The sequence below is a fragment of the Leptodactylus fuscus genome, chromosome 3 (assembly GCF_031893055.1).
Source record: "Leptodactylus fuscus isolate aLepFus1 chromosome 3, aLepFus1.hap2, whole genome shotgun sequence".
Taxonomy (NCBI): Eukaryota; Metazoa; Chordata; class Amphibia; order Anura; family Leptodactylidae; genus Leptodactylus; species Leptodactylus fuscus.
In genome coordinates this window covers 69,625,716-69,652,712 of record NC_134267.1, presented here as the reverse complement: position 1 = coordinate 69,652,712, position 26,997 = coordinate 69,625,716, and the positions used below count along the sequence as shown (strand labels likewise).

The 26,997-nt window shown below is 40.2% G+C and overlaps 2 protein-coding genes across 5 annotated transcripts in view; one reads left to right on the top strand and one right to left on the bottom strand.

The window, feature by feature from the left end:
- Positions 1–20,717, top strand: part of TIAM2 (TIAM Rac1 associated GEF 2) — a 190,383-nt gene extending 169,666 nt beyond the window's left edge. For 2 of the 3 annotated variants that reach the window (XM_075267753.1, XM_075267752.1), the window contains exons 2-13: positions 2,683–2,862; positions 3,598–3,666; positions 4,229–4,354; positions 4,636–4,744; positions 4,902–5,081; positions 9,688–9,806; positions 9,886–9,994; positions 14,461–14,519; positions 16,178–16,283; positions 16,861–16,948; positions 17,575–17,729; positions 19,502–20,698. In XM_075267753.1, the coding sequence (XP_075123854.1) occupies positions 2,683–2,862; positions 3,598–3,666; positions 4,229–4,354; positions 4,636–4,744; positions 4,902–5,081; positions 9,688–9,806; positions 9,886–9,994; positions 14,461–14,519; positions 16,178–16,283; positions 16,861–16,948; positions 17,575–17,729; positions 19,502–20,172 (1,971 nt within the window). In that variant the 3' untranslated portion in view covers positions 20,173–20,698. Of the gene's footprint in view, positions 1–2,682; positions 2,863–3,597; positions 3,667–4,228; positions 4,355–4,635; positions 4,745–4,901; positions 5,082–9,687; positions 9,807–9,885; positions 9,995–14,460; positions 14,520–16,177; positions 16,284–16,860; positions 16,949–17,574; positions 17,730–19,501 lie in introns of all 3 variants that reach the window. The other variant, XM_075267751.1, reaches the window with a different exon arrangement.
- A 76-nt stretch (positions 20,718–20,793) lies between these two features.
- TFB1M (transcription factor B1, mitochondrial) overlaps positions 20,794–26,997 on the bottom strand; it is a 101,601-nt gene continuing 95,397 nt past the window's right edge. For both annotated transcript variants that reach the window (XM_075267802.1, XM_075267801.1), the window contains exons 7-8: positions 26,080–26,207; positions 20,794–21,890 (exon numbers count right to left, since the gene is read on the bottom strand). In XM_075267802.1, the coding sequence (XP_075123903.1) occupies positions 21,647–21,890; positions 26,080–26,207 (372 nt within the window). In that variant the 3' untranslated portion in view covers positions 20,794–21,646. The remainder of the gene's footprint in view (positions 21,891–26,079; positions 26,208–26,997) is intronic.

The window sequence follows — 26,997 nt, the reverse complement described above, 5'->3', positions numbered from 1 at the left end:
TAAGCTGCAGCATAGACATATGACCAATGAATGTGATGTCACTAGCTTGTGAAGAGGGAGCGGAGCTCAACCAGTTACTGCACGGTCTTCAAAGAGTTGGTGGGTGGGGGTCCCAGGTTTCATTCTTTACCAGTCTAATATTGATGGGCTATCCTAAGGAAAGATCAACAAAATTACAGCTCAAGAAAACCCCTTTAAAACTGTGGTGATAGAAGGCTCCTGTAAAACCTGAAAATGTTCCACGCTGCAGGTTCTCTCTGTAATTTGCATTTTTCTCTGAGCTGAAGGATGGCAGCTCCACCCAAAGAGTAGAGGAGAATCTGCTCCATAATTGTAGATTAGATGGATGTAAAAAGGAAACATTGATCTATTGATAACATTTCTATTCATATAACGGTGTCTAAAGATGGATGACAATCAGTATGGTTACCAATAGATGTCATTCCCTACCTACTCAGCTCAACCCTCGACCCCAATATATACTTCCCCCTTTTCCTTCCAGTCTTCCTCCTGCAGGACGTCCATCCTTCTTTTCTGACTGCTATAGACCCAGCGCTGCTCTCTAGCCGATGATCCTCTACTGTAGTGATAGTAGTGATGTTCCGTTTCCAGAAACGGATCGTTACCGGATAACCAGCAATATAGTTCTAGGGTTAACTATACATTTTTCATAAATTATATTATTTAGAAAGTAGGGGGGGGTGTTTAGATGAGTTTAGATTTTATCCCGGACAACCCCTTTTAGGTCCTGAAAGACAAATCTTCCTAGGAACTTGGGGAATGTATCAGTACATAGTTGTGCAGATTCAGGAGTCTGTAAAAGCTGGATGATAATCCTTTTCTTTTTTATAGAAAAGGAACCTGTTACCAAGAGAAAGCAGATTAATCTGAGCAGACAGATAGTCAATACTGACTGCAGCACCTTAGTGGTTTTACAGAAAAGTAAAAAAAGAGACACTTTCCCCCTTGTTAATTAAAATAAACACAGACAGTTGGTATCACCACATTCGTAACGACCCATAAAATTTAGTACATTATTAATTAAGCTGTGAAATCGCCTATTGTGTCTGATGGATTCTGTGTCTTCTTTACACATACATGATCTGTGAGCTGTGAACATCAGTATGGTGAGAAGTGCAGGCAGCTGCAAAGAAATCTCCTACAGAAAATACAAAGTCTTAGCATAATAACACGGAAAAAATGTAAAAACCTCACCAAAAATTTGTTAAAGGGATCCAATCATTGGAATCCCATTTTTTTCTCCCTAATACGTAGGAATGGCCTTAAGAAAGTCTATTCTTCTCCTACCTTTAGATGTCTTCTCCGCGCCGCCATTTGGTAGAAATCACGGTTTTCTTCTGTATGCAAATGAGTTCTCTCGCAGCCCTGGGGGCGGGCCCCAGCGCTCAAACAGCACTGGGATTCCAATGATTGGATCCCTTTTAAAAATGTGTTTAACATAAATCTTGATTTAAAAAAAAAAAAAAATTTCTGTCAACATATGGCCTTTAGGTCCATACATATAACATATATGTAAGCCAAATCTGCTCGCTCTATAATGTGTATGGGAAACTCCAATTCTGAGAAGGATTGGGCATACTGGATTTCAACTTGTCTGATGCCCTCTCACTGGTCAGAATGCATGCACGCTCGGGTTTATACAGTGTATATGGAGTTTATATAGTATGACATATTAAATTTATGGTGCAGGTGAAGGTTTATGTGTTAGACAAAATGATATGATCTAGTCTTTGTACTAGAGCCCTGGACTAGAGACTAGACAGAGAAAACTCAGACAGTTCTAAAATGGACCAAATTTAGCAGGTGTGGCTTATGCTGGATGATAAATCTGGTGGTACAGAGCCCAGATAGCTCAGTCAGATGATAAATCTGGTGCATCTTTAGACGGTCTAGTATAAGTAAACACATTAGTTGTCTTTTGCACATTTTTGGTATACTGCCTCATTTTTGATAAGCCATAAACCCTCCCCCTTTGCCTAAGAAGGCCCAGAAAGTGTCTAAAGGCTAAGGTTTTACATTTCATACTTGTGGCGGATCGACCACTCCAAAATCACTGGTGGCTAGCCCGCAGCGAGATACATGAGCAGTGTAGGGGGTGGGATTTAAAGAAGCTTCTTGCCTCTTAAAGAAGTGTCTTGCACAGCAAAACACAACATATCAGTTTTTGCAAAGCAAAGTTGAAAGTTGGGGCCAGACCCAAAGAACTGCAACTAAAACCCATAGTAAAACTCAGATCCATCTGTGGTTGACATCTGACACCCAGGGACAGACTCCACAAAGTATACTTTAACATTTATTGACTCCCACATAGTATAGTGACAGGTTACGCTGCTACTTTTTGCATTTTCCAACAGGTAGCAGTCAATAGACTATAATGGGGTCTGCCAGGTCTCCCCCTAGTCTCCTCCTCTCCGCAGAGACTCCAGCGCAGATGTGAATCCAACCTAATCGACATACTTACACTTTAATATACTGTACTAGCTTAGCTAAATATACTATTTTGTACTATTTTTCTAAAATAACTGAACTGTGGTGGAAAACAGGGTCTTTCCCTCTACTTTGGTCCATTGTGGCATTGATCACATCTGACATGAATACTCGGCCTTTATGCTTTATTATAAGGCGTAAAACTAATTGCTGACTTTATTTATTCCTCTTTAGAGTGCGGATCAGATCTCAGCATTGTGTCGAAGCATGCAGGAGGTCAACCAGGACATATTGGATGGGCAAAATGACAGCCCGGACCCTCCAAGGAGACCACTAGCACGGCACTTATCAGAGGCAGATAGGCTTCGTAAGGTCATACAAGAACTAGTTGATACAGAAAAATCCTATGTTAAGGTAAAGTCCGTGATCAGTATATATATATATATATATATATATATATATATATATATATATATATGTACTCTCTTCAGATATAATTGTGATTTTGTCTTATATCCAGTAATACAGTGCCAATATATGTCTCACATCAGTTTACATTGTGGAGCTCATAATCTTATTTTTTTTCTAGCAAACATACTGTACATACACATATACAGATACGTTGTGAGAAGCCAAGTAACCTATCAATGTGGGAGGAAACCACGCCACAGTTTCTAAATATAACCCCTACAAAGTCCTGTTACTTTATACCATTAATGGTGTATACTTCTTCTGCCTCCATGTTTTATGTATTCTTTGTGCAGTATTTCAGTGATGTTGGCTTAAGAGAACTATGTAATCTTATGTCCATAATGTTCTAAAACCTTAAATTACATAGCATAAAATGTTTCTTCATAAAAGAAGGTCAGTTAATAGGATCCTGAAATGAAGGAACAGAATACATGTCTTTGTTCCTACATGAATGTATAAAATGTGTGACAATGGCAAGCCTTAGACCTTTGCTATGGTTCCTATTAATAGGAGGCATCATTGTGCGCTTAGTTATTACATCAGCACACGTGAATCATTTCCATCTATATACTGTAATAACTGGTTATACTTGGATGTCTGGCAGTCAAATAGGCTTCAAGGCTTTATTTTTTCCTGCTTTTTCTCTTTAATAACTATTCCTTTTAATTTTTTTTACAGGATTTAAGTTGTCTTTTTGAATTGTACTTGGAACCCTTACAAAATGAAACCTTCCTTACTCAGGATGAGGTAATACAAAAACACCATTGCTTGTAGTTAATACAATGTTATGTAGAATTGGCCACGATATTTAGTTTTGACCACAATACACAAGACTACAATAAATTTGCTTAAAGGACTAGTACCACTATAGCAATTTATTACCTATTTAGGATAAGTGAACTGTGTTAAATGATGGGGTGACCCATCGCTGGGACCCCAAACAGTTGCGAGATTTTTCTTTATTCTGCCGAATATAGCTGAGAGTTGTACTGTGCCATCTTCTGCAGTTCCATAGGCTTTGACTGGAGTAGTCTGCACACTGACACAACCAGGAAATATGGAGCCATTATTTCCAACAGTCACAGTCCTTTAATAATTGTAATAGATTATTATATTAGCTAATAATAATAACAACACATTTGGCAGATTAGTAGATATCATCTACATACAGATTCATGAATATTAGATTAACTAGCTGTAAACCTGGATTATGGATTATGTAAATGACAATGATATTTGCCTCCAGTGGGCCACCATAAACGTGTCAGGCTATCATTTCTTAATGCTAGAACTTTTGTGCTGCTTTTAGATGGACTCTTTGTTTGGCAGTCTGCCTGAAATGCTGGATTTCCAGAAGATATTCCTCCAGACCTTGGAAGATGGCATTTCAGGTTCTCCTGACTTCAACATACTTGAGACTCCGTCACAGTTTCGGGTAGGTTATGACTGATCATTACAAACAGCAGGATAGTATGTGTGACATAACTGGTGTCTATGTAGTTTACTGCTGGATAGATTACTCATGTGTAATAGGAATGTCAGCTAGCCAACAAAAACTAATCTGGTCTAACAGACTGTATATATGTATCTTTAGTGAGGACTGGCCATATGGCAGAGCACGTGTTAGTAATGCATACTGGTATAGGTGCTTTTGCAGTTTGTAATCATATGGAAAGTATATAGAATATAATTCAATGACTGTTCTCTATCTTTCAGAAATTGCTGTTTTCTTTGGGAGGATCTTTTCTGTATTATGCAGATCACTTCAAACTATACAGTGGATTCTGTGCAAATCATATAAAAGTGCAAAAAGTTCTAGAGAGAGGTGAATCGGCTTCTACATTTATACAGCATTTACTTGCCTGACTGTAGAATATTGTAGTTATAATTTGTATACAATGGTGGACAATGTAGATCTTGGGGGTGTTGGTCAGATTTGGAACACTTTATACTATAATTTGTTTCGTCTACTCTCTCTGCAGCAAGAACTGATCCGGCTTTTAAGGAATTTTTAGATGCCAGAAACCCCATGAAGCAGCATTCTTCAACCTTAGAGTCCTATCTGATCAAACCAGTGCAGAGGGTTCTAAAATACCCACTTTTGTTAAAAGAACTGGTGTCCTTGACCGACAATGAAAGTGAAGAGCACTATCACCTGACAGGTACATTTACTTACATGGATTTATTTTAAGAAAATCTTTAATATTTATTTTCTAAAGCAGAATATATATTCAATACAAAAACACAGTCATGTGTCCATGCCAGGGGACCATTCATGCTGTGTTGTATCCTCACCCACTATACATATACATATCATATTATAAAAGGGGATGTCATACATAAATGTGTGACGAGACACTGGTAAAGTCAGTGATCTATACCCATAACTGAAATCCAGAATAAAGAACTTAAACTTCTGGAACCATGTTCTGATATTAAATGTTAAAGCTGTTATAAAACATGCTTTCATAAATGTATAGTACAGGTGAATATAATAAATTTTGTAAGACATCTTAAATTCAGATTAATGAAATGTATTTCCTCTTCCTCTTATCCTGCTTACATAAAAGTCTATGTAGAGGGGATGAGGAAGGGCACACACATACTACAGCTGCTAAGCTACGCTGACACTAGAACTGAGATGTTAAAAGTAGTTTCTAATGGTGTATCATGGAGAGCTGTGAGGGTTTTTGGACTCAACATTTGACACAGAGTGGTCAAAGTAGTACCTAAATATGCCTTACTTAAGTGCAGGGGGTGGTGTCTAATACTAACAGTCACAGCAAGTGGCATTGCTACCATATCCGAGACAGTGCCACCTACTGGAACTGTGCCAGGCCGGGAAAACTTGCGTCTAGCCACTCTGTTCTAGCATCTACCCTGCTAAACTCTGCACTACACTGTGAGTGAGCTCTTTTGATATACTGTATTCTTCAATATAAGGCTCTACCACTGCATAGAATGAGGCAATAAATCAAGAAAGACTAGAGGATGAGGGTCAGATTGCTATGGATCTGACTGCTGGATTTCCTCCAGCTATCAGAACAACAGGGACCAGAAAGTCCCCTGAAATCCACCCTCTAAATGAAGCGTCAGCTGCAGAATAGTAGTGAATGGAAATCAGTGGTCACACAAGTGCACTGGTGCTTCAGTCATAGGTAGAATTTAGAGGGATATATGTGTATCCCATTATCCTGATCGTTGGGCGTTCTTTCCTATATATAGTGGCACAACCCCTTTAAGTAGCCCACAGCAACATCCTCACCCATCGCATCTTCATAGACTTCTGTGTGAGTAAGGAATCCTATTTCTTTAATTAGAGATATTTAAAGGGTTTTACCTGCACCCTTGTCGCCTATTCCCTCCACTTAATGGTTTCAGTGACAAGTTGGTGGGTGGGCTTAGGCTGTCGGATGTACAGATCAGGCTAATCCCAATATAAGCAGTATGCTTGTTCTAAACTGCACAAAGCTACCTGGAACTAAAAACACAGACACTTGAGCACCGTTCTATCCCTTATAAGGGTTCAGAAGCTGAAATCTCTTTGCAGAGCTGACGGAAGGCTCCATTAGCCGCCAGTCTGTAGAAACTGGGGACAAAACGAAGAAACAGATATAAAACACTATAGAGGGTAAAACTTTCATTACCTCAGTTTTCTTGAAAAGTTGAAATATGTGCAGGGTCTTGCTGGACAGTCTGTTCTATGAGTGTATAAGCCTTCTTAGGGCTCGTTCACATCTGCGCCCGATCTCCGTCTGTAGGGTTTCCGTCTTCTGCAGACAGAAGACGAAAACCCGACAGACAGTGTCCGGCCGTGAGCGCCGATGGGCGTTTTGTGCTCACCACGGCGAAACAGTTTTTTTTTTTAACCGGACACAAAGTACTGCATGTCCGACTTTGTGTCCAGTTAAAAATAAAACGGTTTCGCCGCTCACAGCCGGACACTTTTCAAACCCATTCAAATCAATGGGTTAGAAAAATGAATTCAGGTTTCTGTCTTCTGTCTAGTTTCGGGCAGGAAATGGAAACCTGCATAACGGATGATGTTCTATCAGTTTTTTTCTGCTGACAATAATCATGCTATAGCTAAAACACTTTTGCATTTCTGTCTTAGGCTGTAGGCGCTGCCCTCTACCCTATCCATTACTGATAATGTTCCACTATTCTACCAGGAATAACTACCCCGTATATACTCGAGTATAAGCCGAAAAAGCTCTCCTTGGCTTATACACGAGTCAGGGTCCACGGAGCACAGAAAACTGGAAGGACCTGGAAGGGGGAGGTCCTTTAGTGCTACTGCTCTGTGATTGGCTTGTCATGAGGTCACGTGACTGTGATGTCATCAAAGGTCCTGTAGCCACTAGTATGTAACATCTGCAGATAAGGTTGACTCTAAATCCTAGTAGCTCCACCCACACCAGAGTCCGATCACATGGTCATGACGTCATCAGAGGTCCTTTAGCACACTAGGCTTTAGCATCTACCCTGCAGATGAGTGGCAGGATTCATTGTGTCTTATGGAAGATGTTTGTTGTATGGAGGAGAGGAAGCTACAGTAACGTGACACACACAGGGACCTTCCTCTAGTTACTCTGCCTATTAATGTCAGGCATTTGGGGTTATTAATTTAGTTTCAGTAACTCCATGTGCCTCACATTAATAGCAGTTAACCCCATCATGTCCCTCATATTAACCCCTGTGTGCCCCATATAAGGGTTACTAATAGGTGAGACACGCGGGTACTAATGAAGGAGCTTAATTATGAAGATACCTAATTATTACCTCCATATGTCCCACATATCAGTAACCCTTATGTGAGGCACACAGGGGGTTAATGTGAGGGACATGATGGGGTTAACTGCTATTACTATGATCCCCATGGAGTTACTAAGCTGCAATGCACATGGCCAGGCTTTTTATCTGCAATGGTCGGTCCCCCCCCCCCCCCCCCCCCCGGCTTATACTCGAGTCAATAATAAGTTTTCCCAGTTTTTTGTAGTAAAACTAGGGGGCTTATATTCGGGTTGACTTATACTCGAGTATATACAGTATATTGCAAATATCTGAGAATAGCCCAAGTGACCAAATGTAGGCAACTAAGCAGATAAATTACAAAAAAAAAAAAAATTTTTGAAGACAGCTGTCTGTGAATAATATCCCATCTGTAATCACACAAGCAGCCAGAAATACGTTCAAGTACATAGAAGACTTGTTTTCTTCAGATGTGTGTGTGCAGGCTGTGAGCAGAATCAACCCCTCCCTCTACCATTCACTGTGCAAATAGAGAAAAGGATGCCCCCTACAGTACACTCAGAGATCAGCAAGACAGAATGGAATGTTTCTAGGGTTGTACTTCCTTGGTAATAAAAGAGTGAACAGTAAGTTAGCTAGAAGGGAGACCCCTAGTGGTAGGAACTATAGAGAGGTTTTCAGGCAGAGAGTAGCCACATTAAAGTACATGACACTTTGGGACAAGTTGTCTGAAAGAATAGTGACTGTTTAAGCTACAAATATGATCCTGGGGCTGAGAAAACCCCTTTTAAGGCTGAGTTCACACAGTACTTTTTTTTTTTTTTTTAACTAAAGAACCGCATGCAAGGGTTTTCACTTTTTTGGCCATTAGCATACAGGTGAAATGCAACATGTAACGTGCTCCTTACTTCAAGGAAAAACTGCATACAGTAAAAAAAACCAGAAATACTGTGTAAAGATTCTCCTTTACTATTCATTTATAATTGGAGGTAGACTTTAAGTAGTCTATAGAACCCTCATGCTAGGAATCCGTTGTGGTCCAGTACCTGATCTTTACTGGTGTATCTTTGACATATGGGAGGATCATTTTTACTGAATTTCCCCTTTGGGTGAATTGCATACTTTGGATTGGATAAATGTGGTGCACGGAGAAAAAGAATGACTGACTTATTTTGGGTTCTCAGTCTCTAAGATAGAAATGTTCTACAAGCTGTCACTGAGTATCTCATGTTCTTTTCTATTACATTTTGTTATAGACGGGCGGATTCTCTGCGATGGCTCAGTACAGAATTGGGTTTATCTGGTTAATTTATCATGCACTGAATTAAAATGTGGCAATGATCACAGCTATAAAAAAAAAGTGGTGTCCATCTGTTCACGCCGTCTCTGAGCTCTTCTAGCTAGCAGCACCGCATGTTCTCATGGTGTTAAAATTGTACAGTTCTAATAGAACGATCACATTTTGTTTTTTGTTATAGATGTAGAAGTGAGCATTGGCCCTGTTTGAGATTTGCCTTATCAATCTTTGATCAACATTTCTGTGTAAAGTGTTTTTATGAGAATAAGTAGCATCGGTCTACCTTTTTAATAATGGATTGGTGTATTCATTTAACTATGTCTCTATGACGTGACAGATAGGAAGGTACTTTGGAGCAGGCCTCGTAGTAATTGTGGCACGCTTCAGCAAGTCTTTGATCCAAAAACGACCCCAGCCAGGAGCTTTCAGGTGTTACACCAGTATTCTGGCATGAGTGTAAATGTCACACCCCTCCACACTTGGCCTCATCCACTCTCTACCTACTTAAAATGTAATAAATGTCCCCCAAAAACTCCCATCTTGGAATCTTTTCCAACAAATGGGAGATATTTACAGGCATCAGAAAGTTTTAGGAGCTTAATAAAATTGGCATAATTACATTGATAACCATCCCCCATTGATCTTGGTCATAATGTGAGCACACATACATGCTGGACAGTGATATAAATGATTGTATTGTGTACTTTATAATTTTACAGAAGCACTAAAGGCTATGGAGAAAGTAGCCAGTCATATCAATGAAATGCAGAAAATCTATGAAGACTATGGAACAGTGTTTGATCAACTAGTAGCCGAGCAGAGTGGCACAGAGAGAGAGGTAACCTAGTAGTCTGTACCTGTCCACAGCTTTGTACTAGAATGGGAATTCCTTTTGTAATGGTGCTTTGTTCTTGAAGGTCACAGAGCTCTCAATGGGAGAACTGCTGGTATATTCTACCGTCACCTGGCTTAATATCTTCCCTTCTCTTGGCAAAACAAGAAAAGAGCTTGAGCTGACAGTGTTTGGTGAGTATTTTATTCTCAGCATGTGGTCCATCGCGTGAATATGCTATATGTACAATAGAATACTAATAACATATATGCTATATGTACAATAGAATACTACTCTATTGGACAATAATGGATATATTGCTTTCATTTCAGTAATAATAAAAAATAAGTTCACCTAGTTCAGAGCAATATTCCTGCATATAAATATCCCAATCCTGACTGTGTTTTCAAGCAGTGGTATCTCTGTAAATCACACAGTACTGCATCCTTAGTAAATCTCATCTTTCATATGGCACCAAAAGCAAGTTTCTATGTTTTATGGCACCTAAGAAGTGACATTTTCTCTACATTTCACATAGCCCATACACACCTTACACAATGAGAAGCAGGAGAAGCAAGGGAAAGAGTGAAAAAATGCAAAATTACAAAAAAAAAAAAAGAATACAAATTTGTTAAGTATATTACAAAATTAATAGCACAAAAGTTACCAGAAAATCTAAAGTTTTCGGAAAGTTTAGTTATGTTTTAAAGTCATAGTCCAGTTCATAAAAAAGGCGCTTCTTTCTAAAATAGTGCCATACCTGTCCACGGTTTGTGTGCGGTATATTCACTTTAATGGCATTCAACAGGAATACAACACACAACCCATGAACGCATGTGGCGCTATCTTTAGAAGAAACAGTCATTTTTTTAAATGATATAAAAAATCCCTATTATCTTATAATACTAAATTTTTTCATAAGTCTGTACTTATTTAAGGCTAATGTAGATCTACAATCTTTTTATTCCCTAGCCCATTAGAAGTCACTTGATATAAAGGTAATCTTGTTAATGGTCCAGAGCTGTCGAGAGCTCATGTGCCCAGCGATCAGACTGACTGCTTATCATGTGGATGGGAAATCTGTTTATCCATCCATTCCTATTAGACTTACATCAAAGCTCTCATGAAACGAATGGAGAAACGGGCTTCCTGTCCATATGTAGGAAAGTGCGTCAGTTTGAGAGTCTAATCCCTGGTCACATGACACAGCGGTGGATCAGAAAAGAATAAGTAAATTCACAAATACAATCCCATTGCTACAATTTGCGTAAACTAACTACACACTTAATACTGATTCTAGCCGCACTTTTGGCACACCATCAAAGTCACTGGGAGTCTCTTACCTATGCAGTTTATTGAGTCTTGGCATGGTGACTGTGCTGTTGTCTGCGGTACAGCTCTGCGGGGCGGGGGATCAGGAGGAGAATCTGGGCTTTTGCAGGGAAAGCTACTCCCAAAGTAGCACTTGTACGTTCATTTATGTGTTTCTAAAAGCCTCAATCTCTCTACAAGGGAGCGGGATGCCCATTAGTATGGAGTGCCCCACAGTGCTTTGTGGTTGTAAAATAGAAGCTTCCAGCTGAACTCTGTAACATAGAAACATCATGTAAAGAACAATTGTGTGTGGCATGTCACTCTTGACAGATCTAATAACGCTTATAAAATGATCTATCATGTCACATAATAGTAGCTCAGTTTAGCGGCATGTTCATGTAAGGATCAGTCCAGAATCTATGGCAGGATCATGCTTATGCTTGTCCATAGGAGGTACACAGGATGGTAAAAATAACCCTTTCAGGCTTTGAAAACAGGCCAGTTTGTCCTAGCGGGGAGAGTGCATTAACCCCACCCCCACACCTGCCTCCTCTCCATTCTAACATGCTCCTTCAGGGAGACCTCATGCTACATACACTTTGTGGAACTGGTTTTCTTTGTTTTAAGATTGCTTTGTTTTTCTTTCTGTGCATTTTAACTTTTTGTAATCTTATTGTGTGTAATAGCTTTGTTTTTATTTTACTCCATGGAGTCCTTACACCCTATTGCATTTCTTATGCCATAAGATAAGAGGAGCAGGACAATATTCTACACTGTTAATTTAGTATGGCTGATCCTGCTAACAGTCTCCCTTTAAAGAGGACCTTTCACGTCCTTATATACTGCCAGAAAGCCGACTGTGCTGAATTCAATGCACTGTCGGCTTTCCCATTATGTGCCCCAGGGCTGGAGATATTTGTGCCGTTATAACGGCACCGATCCCTGCCCACTGTCAGAAGGGCGTTCCTGACACCATAGATGTACTATGAGGAACCCCCCCTTCCTGACAATACTCGTCCATAGCCCAGTACTAGTACTGGGGGCGTTCTTCACAGATGGTACAGGGCTATGGACGAGTACGGTCGGGGGGAGAGGGTGCTCCTCACTGACCATCTGACATTGAGCAGAGATTGGGGTTGTTATAACGGAACCAATACCTCCAGCCCCGAGACACATAACAGGAAAGCCGACAGTATGCTGAATTCAGTGCCCTGTTGGCTTTCAAGCGGTATATAAAACCGCATGTGCGTGAGGATATGAAAGGTCCTCTTTAAGTTCCGCACTCCCACCTCCATCACATGAATGCAGTCAGTATGAATTACATGTGCCCCCAGCTCCTTGGTGCATTCTGCCGGATATCTAGTGCAGTGCATTGTGTATTTTCAGCTTCATTTCCATATGGAGGACAGAGGCCAAGACTATTATTTACACATTGATTGAGCTTAATTACTGGAATAATTATAATCTGTGACATTGCCAGCTCACAAAACTAGGCTGGAATCCTGTTTTTCCTTTCTGTATTAATATTACCTAATTGTACACAAAGTAAAACTTTTCAAGTTATCACAAACCCAAACTAAATCCAAATCCTGAAAATTGATAAGATTGTAAACGTACATGAAACAACCCCAATGTATACCGCTAGCAGTGGATGGACCTTTAGTATTGAAGCAACATCCTGACTAGTGCTAGATACATGATTGCAGCCGTGAATGGTCTGACTAATGCGGCAATCATAGAAGAAACGCTGCCATACAAAGCACATACTTCAATGTGTCAGCCCCGTTACATTGTGGAGTTATTTTTAGACAGGTTGATGGCGGTTGTCATATAATAGACACCTAGTGGATAAGAAATCCACATCCAAAATGTAAATTACATTCAGTTACATTGAGGGGATTTCTAGATTGTTAATATGTAAATATCCTGAAGAAATGCAAAATATTAGAAAATTAGAGTAATTATAAACAATAATCTCTGAGATGAATGTGACCAATTATACAAAACGTTTCATTTCCCCTTTTGTTTTCTGAAAGGGAAACTTTGTAGCTTAGTATTATAGATCTGTTTGCTAGGCAGAAAGTGGGTGACACCCCCATGCTTTTATGGAGATTTGGCTTTGTGCATGCTTCAATGGCTACAGTTGGTCCTTCTATAAGAGGCATTACTATAGTGCAGGAAAATGGTGATGCACGCATGTCATAGTACCTAGCAGTGAACAGTCTCTCACGCACACACACGGTTTGCATGATATGCAAATTATAATGTAAGGTAAGGTTCTTGGGCTGGTTGCATCACTAGTTTCCTGTTGACTGACTCCTTTAAGGCAAGGAATATTTGCCATTTACATACCTCCCAACTTTTAAAGGAGATAAATAGGGACAAAATGTGGAAAGGCAGTGGTAAATTTAGCCCCACCCACTTCTAAATTTACTCCACCCATTCCAACCCATTTCTCGTTGGGTACACCCTTGCACCCCACATCCCCTCACAGTACACCCTCTCCCTGCAACACACACACAACCTGCATCCCACATTACACACACAGCCCCTAACCACCCTGCATCCCACATCTTTCCCTCCCCTCCCTCATACTAAGACACGCCTACCTAGTCATGTGACGTCTGATGTCACACAGGTCCTTGTGATTACAGTAGTGAAGCTTTTCCCCGATCACCACCCGCTCTTATCGCAGCTACAATCTTGTAACTGTTATAAGAGCTGATGGAGATCGGGGGAAAGTATGTTAACAAGTAAAACCCTTCAGGGGCAGATCGGGACATGCAGTAAGCTGTGCGGGACAGGAGCTTAAAATCGGGAAAGTCCCACTGAATGCAGGACAGTTGGGAGCTATGCATCTATGGCAAAACAATATGGCCTTCAATACAGATCTTTATGGATTGCAGAAGGAAGCAGAATAATGTGCACACACCACTACATGAAACATAGGTTATGTAATAAATAGCACTACAATTTAGGGTCTTCTCAATTCCGCCAAATCCCACATTTATGATATGCTCTAGGAAAACTCCCATCGTATGTGTTAAAGTAACACCTGGCTCAGTGGTTAGCATCTAATAAACATATAGCATCAGTCATGGGTATCTGTTTTTAACATATGAACTGAAAACCCCTTGTGATAACCACAAGTAGTTCAGTCCAGTCTGACCTATGTTCATCTATGTACCTAAATATCCATGTTATGCCATATTCTTTTCCCAGAATGCTTAGCAGGCCATGTAAAGTCTGTAAGTTCCTATATACCTAAAGGTGGTATAAAGAGGCAGTCTCCTTAAGGAGATATAATATCCTTCCTCACCCATGCTTTCTCTAATCCTATTTGCAGTGTTTAGAAGGGCGATCATTCTTGTGCACAAAGAAAACTTCAAGCTGAAAAAGAAAACTGTAAGTACACCAAAAGACCACACCGCCAGTGTTCATTGTAATTCTGTGTATTTGTAGCTGCGCTCTCCTCATAACCGCTTTCTGTACAAATCATTCCTTCATAAAACCAGCACCGCCGGTAGAGAATGTTAAATGTGCCAAAAATAAGAATATTAAAATCCAAATCTGTATAGAAAATGAAATGCCTTTGGCAGAAGGAAATAGTTTTCCTTACATTCTTTTGAGCAGTCCATGATAATAAAGACTACAATTGTCCTTTAAATGTAGTGGATTAGTGTAGGTACTTCCGATGGTCTAAAAGCTCAGTCTGGAAGGTGAAGTGAATGTTGAGAGGAGGGGGAGGCGCAGAATCCTCTTATAAGGGGAAATCATGGGAAGAAAATCAAAACACGCAATACTGTGTGTAGGCGGCACGAACAAATGTACCATTTGTAATTAGGCCCTGTAGGAAAAATAGACGGCAGATTAGGATGATGACAGCGTTTTACCGACACACTTATTTAATGTTCAATCAATTCCTCTCATTATAAGCTAAGTCTTTAAAAGTAAAGTTCCAGAATGTCACATAAGAATCAAAGCACTGCCGCTGAATACATACTAGGCGTAGTAGTCTTTGTAGGACAATATACAAACCCTGAGATGACGGCTATGATATAGCATGTAGTCCAGGCTGTGGGTACCATGTTACAAAGCACTGCCGCTGAATACATACTAGGCGTAGTAGTCTTTGTGGCACAATATACAAGCCCTGAGATGACAGCTATGATATAGCATGTAGTCCAAGCTGTCAGTACCATGTTACAAAGCACTGCCGCTGAATACATACTAGGCGTAGTAGTCTTTGTAGCACAATATACAAACCCTGAGATGACGGCTATGACAGCATGTAGTCCAGGCTGTGGGTACATGTTACAAAGCACTGCCGCTGAATACATACTAGGCGTAGTAGTCTTTGTGGCACAATATACAAACCCTGAGATGACGGCTATGACAGCATGTAGTCCAAACTGTGGGTACATGTTACAAAGCACGAAAGGGCTGAGCAGCTTCCTTGTACAGGTGTGTAGAAAGCGTTCAGTCAGTCAGCGGGACTCCTAAATCCAGAATAGGCAAGAGTTAGACCAAAAAAATCCTTGGGCGAAACCACCTGAGATTCCCCTTAAATCTGCAGAGAGAAAAGTCCTATTTTATACTGAAACCTGGTGGACCCCATTCTAGTCTATGGCGTCCGCGGGTAATTTTTTATTTTTTTTAAGGTGGACAGGGCTTCCGTCCTTCAGTTCCCTATGTGGACCCAAAAGACAGAAAGTGAGCATTAGTATGAACCTACCTTTATACTGCAGCTTTTCCTACACAACATGCTGCCTGCAGTTTGGACTGCATTGTCAACCCACACATTCCCTTTAGACATCTTACTTATATACATATTTTTATTTTATTATGGACTGGTTTATAGCTCAAAATGTAAAGCCACATTGCTTTTTCATCTTAGCAAATGGACGCCACACGACACCACCTTGGACAGGTGTTCTAATATCTTATGCTTAGATTATATGTTTTCTTATATTCTGTATCGATGCATTTTAGCCATGAAATGTGATAGCATATTTTACTGTATTTCATTACAACTATTTATTTCTGCTGTATGTCTTGTGCAGAGCCAGAATACACGAAGTTCTCAAATCTACGGCGATATTGATCAGTTTAAATTCCGCTGGCTGATTCCTTTGTCTGCCGTCCAGGTCAGGATGGGAAATGCTGCAGGTAAATGGCGCGGTCCTTGAGATAACGTAGTATTGGGTATTTTAAAGCATTGGAAAACTGAAGAAAAATCAAATAGAGTTGTGTGACATGCTGAGCAACAGACTGCATTTACTTGTCTGGATTCCTATATAACAAGTGTGCAGTGTTTGTACATAATACAATAGATTAATATGAACAGTGTCCAGGAATGGGAGGAAAAAATCAATTATGATCCTAAGAAAGCCCAAAAATATGCCTATAACTGTGCGCTAAGGATAGGCCATCAGTTTTGTAAAGGTGGATAATCCCTATAATTGTATAGTAAAATGTGTATACACTCTCTGCAATCCTATTAGAATATAGGATTATATATGTAAACTACACACAGAGATCTGCCCCTCTTGGCTTTAATACCCGGGTGAGCAGATTTGTTATGTGTTACGGTGGTGATAGAGAATTTTGTGGGTACACCAAGGTAATGGGTTACTTGTGGCTAGAAGTGTCATGTATCTCCACAGAAATACAGACCACTTGCCTTGTGGCCGATGAGCTGAATGAGAAAATTGATCGGATTTATCCTTTGATTTATTCTTTATAGGAACAGAAAATAACTGCTTGTGGGAACTTATCCATACAAAATCTGAGCTCCAAGGCAGGCCAGAAACTGTATTTCAGCTCTGCAGTAGGTAAGTAAATGAAATAAACTGGTTGAAATATGTTTTTTTATTCTTAGCTGATATATATTACGTTATCTGTAAAGTATTACAGACAGAATACCCTGGCACACTATGCTAAATATAACCACCTATGGCCCATGTATGTAGCCCTACTAGGACTGCTTTGTCCACATCGAGGTTCATATATGGCCTCTTTAGGCCTCACGCAGAATGTTGTCAGATACCAACTGTAAACTATGGCCATGGGGCCAGTTCATATTGTTTGGCAGCCTTGACTATTTTTGTATGTTTGTGCAGAGGTTTTCAGCTAGTACCACAGAGCCCATAAATTAACGACATGCTGCAGAACCATCTGGCCGCCATATACTATACAGGGAAGCTGGCACCACTGCTTACAGGGCGAAAATTATTTTTATTCTTCCAATATAATGACTTAGTTTACATATATAATATTACATACTGTACTATACATGGATACACACTGCATACTGTATAAGCTTACCCAATGCAATGTAACAAATTCCATACCTGCATGTTCTTGTCATGATTCTAAGTAACTTTCTAAGATTTCCGAATTTCTTACACATAATATCTGCACCAAACGTTTATTTTCATTTTTGTTCTCATTCATGTAGTGATTCTGAAAGCAAGACCAGTACAATTAAAGTAATCCGCTCAATACTGAGAGAAAACCTAAGGCGGAACATTAAGTGTGACTTGCCTCTGGAGAAGTCTAATAAAGATCGGCTGGGGCCACTAAGAAATAGAGTCCCAATGTCAGCAAAATTAGGTACGTTACAAAGATATTTAGGGAAATATACTGTACTTGGAAGAACGCTAATGCTCGAAGGTCAAGAAAAACTAGACTTGAAATAGCATCTAATAAAATGGGCTGCAAAGATATAGTTTTTATGTTTTCAAAAGGTGCTCACCTCAGTAAACCTTAGTAAACTCCATGTAATTCAGGACAGGTCCTCCAGCAAGAGAGGCGCTCCTTTAAAGAGGACCTTTCATGGTCCGGGGCACAGGCAGTGTTATATACTGCTGGAAAGCTGACAGTACACTGAATTCAGCGCACTGTCGGCTTTCCCGTTCTGTGCCCCGGGTAAAGAGCTATCAGTCCCGATACTGTAGCTCTTCACAGTCAGAAGGGCGTTCCTGACAGTCAGTCAGGTACGTCCTTCTTCAAAGCAGTGCCTATCGCGCTGTACTGTGTGAACGGGGAGGAACGCCCCCCTCCCTTCCTGATAATAGTCCTCTATGGACGAGCACTGTGAGCAGAGGGAGGGGGCGTTCCTCCCCACTCACACAGCACAGTGCTATAGGCACTGCTTTGAAGAAAGACGTACCTGACTGACTGTAAGGAACGCCCTTCTGACTGTAAAGAGCTACAGTACCGATACCAATAGCTCTTCACCCCGGGCACAGATCGGGAAAGCCGACAGTGCGCTGAATTCAGTGTACTGTCGGCTTTCCAGCAGTATATAGAACTGCCTGTGCCCCGGACCATGAAAGGTCCTCTTTAATACCTGGCTGTCAGGAGAATTCTGAGGTATAGGGTATATCAAAATATACACAACACTATTAGTGCTTTTTCCTAAATCCTAGCATTTTGGACCTCACAGAATCCCGTTATATATACTGTATTTGCTTCCCTGTATTCAGAAAGCTGTGGTTAGCCAGAGAATTCTAGATACAGTCTACTCTGTAGTCGGGCTAATAGATGCTATCCTTAGGTTACATTCACACTTGTCAGTTTTCTTTCAGACATTTCTTCAACTGTCCCATTCCATTGCTTAGACATAACACAGAAAAGATGTGATCAATGGCACTTGTTTGGTAGGGCAATAATCAGGAAGAAATATTCATAAAACAGTAGTGTGGCCACTGTAAATGGGCCTTAAAGCCTATACTGGATAAACTTTGGTACTGACATATACCCGGTCCCTTGTTTAGTCCCTGTGCAGAGGAGGCCGCAACTTTCGTCTCTCACCTTCCCCTGCTGTTGCTCTGACTCTCGATCACATGATCATCTCCACTGTATGGATGATATATGCATGTGGCCTGAGTACAGGGGAACCAGTGGTAGCAGAGGAACGAGCCTCTCCAGCTGCCCTCGGGCCCCCGGGTCTATATCAGTAACAAAGTGGAACCAGTGCAGGGAACTGTATCAATATTTCTTGTGCAATAAAATTAGTTATGTTTTACACATTGCAGATTAGCAGCTAAGACTATGGCATATCATTTCCACCATGTCAGTAAATTTTCCCTAAATAATAACAAAACAGCACAATGTAGTTATAGGAAAAGATATTCCAGAATTGTTAAACAGAGAGAGCTGATAAGGTCCTTTTAAGGCCTGGGATACTTTATTACTGATGACCTATCCACAAGATAGGTCAGCTGATCTGTGCAGGGGCTGGGTGTGATATCATGTGCATAGTTCATTAGTAGGAAAAAAAAATAAATAAAAAAAACAAAACAATCTGGGGCTAGAAAACCCCTTTTATATAATTTCTTTTGTTTTTACTCTGCAAACTAAAAATCTTTTACTTTCAACAGCATCAACAAGGTCCTTAAAAGTGCTGAAGCACACTTCTAGTACGGACTGGAGCAACAGTACAAGGGACAAGGGCAATGGGAATGGCCTGGATTCAGACGATGGCAGTTTAAGCAGCGGTACACAAAGTAGCGGCTGTCCAACAATAGAAAGCTTACAGGAGTCCAAAAATATCTCTCCAGCGCAACACCTAAAAAAGAATGCGGCGGTCCTACCTAGCACAACAGTGAAGGAATCAGACATTCTCAGTGATGATGATGAAGATTACAGGTTGTCAAATATCACCACCACCTCAGCAAGTATGAAGAACAGCCCAAACCAAGGCATTGAAGTTCACTTTCAGAACCTAAATATTTCAGAACATTCCAAAGTCGAGTCAAAATACATGGAGCCCAAAATGATGGATGTAGAGGGTAACTTTCAACATGAGGAACACCCAAAACTCGTCCGGGGACATTTCTGTCCAATAAAACGAAAGGTTACCAGCACAAGAAGAGAAAAGGGGATTATAAAAGCAATGAAAGACCACCAACAATCTCTTGACAGCCATTCTGATCCTGCAAACATTGACCTGAACGCCATTCTGGAGAGGGAGTTCAGCATTCAGAGTTTAACATCGGCAGTAAATGAAGACTGTTTTTATGAAACTGTTGGAAACTGTGGAAAGTCCTAGCTCCTTTATTTCGGGAGGGAATCCCAGCCTGTATATATATTTTATGTAATATAGTCATGACATGGACATGGGTCTCAAAGTAAGAGGCACTGAGTAGAAGAAATCTGGGATTTCCTTGTTTTATTTGCAATTGATGAAAAACTACTTACTGTATCTGTTTTTTCTCTTGTGCACTACTTCATGTCGCCACGTATTGTTTAAGTTATTTTTATTTATTGTGAATTTGCAAAAGAAAACCGACCAAATTCAAAACTTTTTGAAAGGGTATGAAAAAATGTTGTCATTTACTTTTATAGTGTGTATAATCGGATATCACATTACGCATGCCGTCAATAAGGTTGTGGTTCTATTTTTGAAAAAAGAAAGCACATCTAAAAAACATCGGGTATGTGACAACATTATCTACGCTCAGATGCGCCATCAATAACAGAAGGCTTAGGGCATTTATTTTTTTTAAGTCACTTAAGTTATTTTTGTGTTTGGTGCACCAAAGTGCAGTCATTTCATTTTGTACACAATACAGGTTTCTAAAAAAAAAAATTAAAAAAATTGAAAGATATACATGTATAGAAAGAAAATCTTGTACTGTAATATTTTTGTTGTCTGTATTTTATTTTCTTTATCTTGTACAGTAAAGAGTTGTTGCCCTACGTCATTGTGGAGTGTTTTTAATTGGTGTGGTCTCATTATTAGAAATTCGTTTATAAGGTGTTTTTTTTTTGTTTGTTTTTTAACTTTATCCACTTTTACCTTCCTGAACATCCATCACCCTCTTTTAGGTGCAACACTGGAAATTTGTGTGCAACCAATAAAACTTTCTATGAAGCTGAGCACAAAGGCGGTGTATGAATTCACAGTAAAATTTATTTTAGTCCCAACAGTTACTTTCCTAAATATTAGTTTACCATTGAGGCTAGCAACCGCAACACTTGCATGTGAAAAGAGTTGAATTTGTAAGAATTTCAGGGTTTTTTTTTTTTATTTATTTTTTTATTTAAAGGGGTGGCCCAGGATTAGAAAACATGGCTAGTTTCTTCTGAGGAAGTGACATCATGTCTGTTGGTCACATAGCAATGTTATGGCTCAGTCTTACTAAAACTAAAGAGCTGCAGCATGGCCGTGATATGGGAAGAAGAAAGCAGCCATGCTGACCAATCCTGGATAAACCCTTTAATTCAAAAAATATTAAATATTCAAATAGATAACCAGCAAAGAAAGGAACATATAGATATTATATGCAAAAATACATTCTCCACTGCACAAATACACGTTGAACAGTATGAATGTGTACAAACCAAAATCCTTTGCTCAAGGAAATAATTTCTCAATAATCCATAGGAAATTTGAAATTCTTTTCCAGATAATAGTTCCATTTTTGTACTACTACTGGAGCCAGGTAGTTACAATAATGAAATTTACTGCTGGGAGTATTTTTGCTCTGGCCTTGCTCCTGCTCTGTGTTATTATGCTGATCCTATAGCATTTCACTTTCTTCACTCTTCTGTGCATCTTGAAGCTTCAGTTTTTTCTGACGAAGTTCTTCTCTAAAGTTATAGGAGAATAAATTTGGATCCTGATCACACAGTTCTCTGTAGGCATTGCATAAACCTTGGAAATGCTTCATTGACAGTTCAGAAGGTCGCCATGTTGGTTCTACATTAGCTAAGGTCAGAATTTGCTCGGTAAGTTTTGTGCGTTGCTCTTCAGGGAATAACAGTCTACAACAAAAAAGATATTTATTTATAACCTGCACTTCTTTATGGTGATTATTAAACTAGCAAACAAATAAAATAAAACAATTTCAGCAAATGTTACTCGATAATCCATCATTTCACTTGATCGCAATAGAGGGAGTCTATCACCTCCACTAAAAACATTTAACTTTCACCACCATGTTACAGAATATATTACAGTGATAAACAATATACCTGGATCACTTCTGTCCAGTTAGAGCAGCGGTTCTCAACCTGTGGGTCGCGACCCGGGCGAAGGTCGAATTACCAAAACACATGGGGGTCGCCTAAAGCATACCTCCCAACCGTCCCGGTCGGTGGGAGGTATGTCCCGGTTTCAACTTATCGGTGCCCGGAGGACGCTGATGAGTTGAACACACAGGCAATTAAAGAAGGAGCTGTCACAGCCAGCTCCTGCTTTAATGCTGCGCTGCATGTATAGCCGCGATGTGATGATGTCACATCGCGCCTACTATATGAGTCACTCATATACTATATGAGTAAGCGAGACTGCGGAGAGAGCGGTGGGGGAGCGTTGGATGGTGAGTATAAGTTTTTTTTTTTGTTTGCTTTAAACATTAAGGTGGAACATAATGAAGGAGCAGATGAAGGGGGGGGCGGCATGACACTGGGGCAGATGAAGGGGGGGGCGGCATGACACTAGGGGCAGAGATGGGGGAACATGAAACGGTGGGCAGATGAAGGGGGGGTACGGCATGACACTGGGGACAGAGATGGGGGGACATGAAACTGGGGGCAGAGATGGGGGGACATGAAACGGTGGGCAGATGAAGGAGCGGGTACGGCATGACACTGGGGACAGAGATGGGGGAACATGAAATGGTGGGCAGATGAAGGGGGGGGTACGGCATGACACTGGGGACAGAGATGGGGGGACATGACACTGGGGACAGAGATGGGGGGACATGACACTGGGGGCAGAGATGGGGGGACATGAAACTGGGGGCAGATGAAGGGGTTATATGAAACTGGGGGAGAGATGGTGAGGGGACATATAATGTACGGGTGACTGTAGGAGGATTATACTGTGTGGGAGCACATGAAAAATAAATGAAAATGGGAGGAGTCAACATAAAAGTGGGCAGAGCTAAACTCGCCCGCCGCATATTTTGTCCCTCTTTCTAATCTTCAAAAGTTGGTTAGTATGCCTAAAGCCATCAGAAAATACATATTTCTGATGGCTTTAGCTACTGAGAAGCCGCGCTACTGTCTGCAGCAGCGCTATTCAGCTGGAACGCACGCCGTTATGGACGCACATTCCAAACTGAATTGGGTCACCACAACATGAGGAACTGTATTGCAGGGTCACCGCATTAGAAAGGTTGAGAACCACTGAGTTAGAGAAAAATAACCTTGAGATAGCTGGTGCACTTCATGGAGTAGCACAGGCAGATGGGAGGGGTGTGACAAGACCAAGGCTCCAGGGATCTGAAGACCCATCCTCAGTGCACCAACTGCCTCATTTACAGACATACTTCAAAGGTGAAATAGAAAACATGGTAATGAGGGGATAGCAGTTGAATATGCCTGGTGGAGATGATAAACTCCCTTTAGATGCTTATTTCTAAAAAGCAAAGCCCGTTTTCTTCAGTTGAATGCACAGATGGACAAATCTCTGTTTTCTGTAGAAAATTACTTAGTGTAACAGAAATCTATATTTACCTAGAATTCCAGGGCAGTGCACAATTTCTGTTGATTTTTTAGAAACGGAATGTCACCTATATTATTGGGGTGTGAGTGACAAAGGGAAAGGAAGGGAGTGAGTCATCTCTGCGAGGCCCAAGGCATCATGGCATTTGTAGGAAAACAGGGCAGGTAGATACCCATGTAAATTGTAGAAGATGCCAGGAGCTCACAGAGAAACCCAGAAAATCATTCAAAACACTGCTAAAGGTATTTGGGTGCACTATAAATAGCACTAACATTTTTTTTTGTCTTAAACTCCTTTAAATCCTATAAAAGTCCTAATTTACTTTTAAAGGGGTTGTCCCATCACAAGGATCCTATCTATACTGCTTGTTAATGTGGATGTAAGACTTTTCCTAAATACACTGCTTCAGCAAAACTGCTTTGTTTGTCCACTATCTTACTTTATTCAATTTTTTGTGGCCACAGCCCTGACTTAGCTGCTCCTGAGTCAAATGATGTATCTGCTGCTCTCAGGGGGGAGGGAGGAGGGGCTAAGTGCAGGGAGCGAGCCTGTGTTTCTAGCTATTCCTGTGTCTACACCATGTGACCTAGCTTCCTGCACTCAGATAGGGGAGAGGAGCTGCTTTCATTTCTTCTGTTCTCCCAGTTATCAGGCTAGCTAATTCAGTTGTGTTCATTATGGCAGAGACAGGCAGTCTCTGTATGTAACACAGAATGAAGTTGCTGCTGCCTGTACTTCATAGTCCAATATGGGTGGGCGGAGCTACACTCGAATTTGGGGGCGGAGCTAAACGGCAGGTTGCCTGTGAAACCCCGCCCACCAAATGATGCAAGAAACCAGGAAGAAAGAAGATTTTACAAGAGTGAAGACTGCTGAGTATGTGAGGTGGGAATACCCCTTTAATGTTCAGGTTTCTATTATTTAACATAGAAAACTAATGCTGTAGGGTTTTAATTTTTTCTGTTTAAATAAAGACACACAGTTTGGTTCCAACTTCCAATTGGCACCAACATTTGGTGCATTTCAGACTAAACTTACATGAAAAGAGGACATGGCTTAGATGTGTCAAATTGCACCAAAAGTACAATTCTGGCTCAAAGTAAATCAATAGGTGGTATAAATGAAGACGAGATAGTGCAATGATGCCTGAGGGTTATCATCCAGTATCAGCCTCTGAATACTTTGCACGTCACACTTTTCAGATTTTTATTTGATTAAAATATAGAAAACCATGTATCATTTTCACTCCACTTGACAATTATCTGCTACTTTGTGTTGGTCTATCACTTAAAATCTCAACAAAATACATTTCAAGAGGACCTTTCATGTCTCCAGGCACAAGCAGTTTTATATACCGCTAGAAACTGTTGGCTTCCCCATTATGTGCCCCTGGGCTGGAGGTATCGGTGCCATTAGTTTTGGCAACCAATCTCTGCCCACTGTCAGAAGGTTGTTCCTGACAGTCTAACTCGTCTATAGCCCTGTGCGATCAGAGGGGGTGTTCCTTACCTACAAACAGCACGAAAAAAAACAAAACCGCTCCACCTAGTAATGATTATGAAAAGGCTGCACGGGCACTAACGCCAGACTGTAATGAAGTCAAAAGTGATGCCCAATCGAAAAAAATATGTCCAGCATGCCAACAGTTAAAATGTGACTTTTATCATATAAATTTTGACTTTTTTTCATATAAAAAATAAAAAGACGACCTTACATTGTTCGTCCAGGATACAAGAACATGGCCAATAGCTTACGCGTTTCGGGACTCCCTCTGCTGTCCCTTACTCATAGCTTGAGTTCTTGTATCCTGCACGAACAATGCAAGATCGTCTTTTTATATGAAGTAAAAGTTATATTTTAACTGTTGGCATGCTGGACACATTTTTTTCGATTGGGTGTTCCTTACCTCCCAAGAATGACACTAAGCTGTAAGTAACAAATCGATGGATGAGTACTGTCAGGGGGTGTTCCTCACAGCCAATCTAGATGGTCAGGAATGCCCTCCTGACAGTGGGCAGAGATTGGTGCCAAAACTAACGGCATCGATATCTCCACCTCAGGAGCACATAATGGGAAAACCGACAGTGTGCTGAATACAGAGCACTGACAGCTTCCTAGCAGTATATAAAACCGCATCTGCAGGAGGACATGAAAGGTCTTCTTTAAATCTGTGGTTGTAAGGTGACAAAATGTGAAAAAGTTCAAAGCATATGAATACTTTTGCAAGCCACTTAAAATGTCTTAAATACCCATCTGAATGACTTCAAAGTTTCACATAGTAACAATTTTCTAATACATACATCCTTTATGCATAAACTTACTAATATATATTTTTTTTTACTCTAAATGTGACTACTTATAACATGTAGTGTGGAAAAAAAAAAGATTAGAGATTGTATACAATTTTTCTTAGAGTGAATTTATTTTCACCTACTATGTTCCTTATATCTGTGTATTATAGACATCTTATAGCATTAATGTCAAATATAAGATTTCACTTACGAAATTCCTCTGTAGCAGTATTTCCGCCTTAGCTGGAAGACACTTTGGACTACTTTTTCTATGAGTTTGAAAGGCTGATCTATTTTTGGCTGTACTAATGGGGTGAAATGAACAACACCAACATCTACCTGCAAAATGAAAAAATACAAAAATAAATGAAGAGGGCAATACCCTGACGGTACAGTCACAGGCTACGTGTAGGAAGGATTTCATGGCATGCAGTATAAGCTTATTTAGCATCTCTTGGCTGAAGTCATTTAATTTATTTTTTTTTTAATTAAAAAGAAAATAAGTAAAAGCCTCCATGAGTAAATGTGCATGTGTAAAGTCTGAATAAACATAAAAATATTAACACATTAAAAACACATAAATAACGCATAAACACATTAAACAATGATAAATCATAGACCTCACTTGTTCACAACAATCAGAATTATAGTCCTATGAAAAAGTTTGGGCACCCCTATTAATCTTAATCATTTTTAGTTCTAAATATTTTGGTGTTTATAACAGCCATTTCAGTTTGATATATCTAATAACTGATGGACACAGTAATATTTCAGGATTGAAATGAGGTTTATTGTACTAACAGAAAATGTGCAATATGCATTAAACCAAAATTTGACCAGTGCAAAAGTATGGGCACCTCAACAGAAAAGTGACATTAATATGTAGTAGATCCTCCTTTTGCAAAGATAACAGCCTCTAGTTGCTTCCTGTAGCTTTTAATCAGTTCCTGGATTCTGGATAAAGGTATTTTGGACAAACAATTCAAGTTCAGTTAAGTTAGATGGTCGCCGAGCATGGACAGCCCGCTTCAAATCATCCCACAGATGTTCAATGATATTCAGGTCTGGGGACTGGGATGGCCATTCCAGAACATTGTAATTGTTCCTCTGCATGAATGCCTGAGGATTT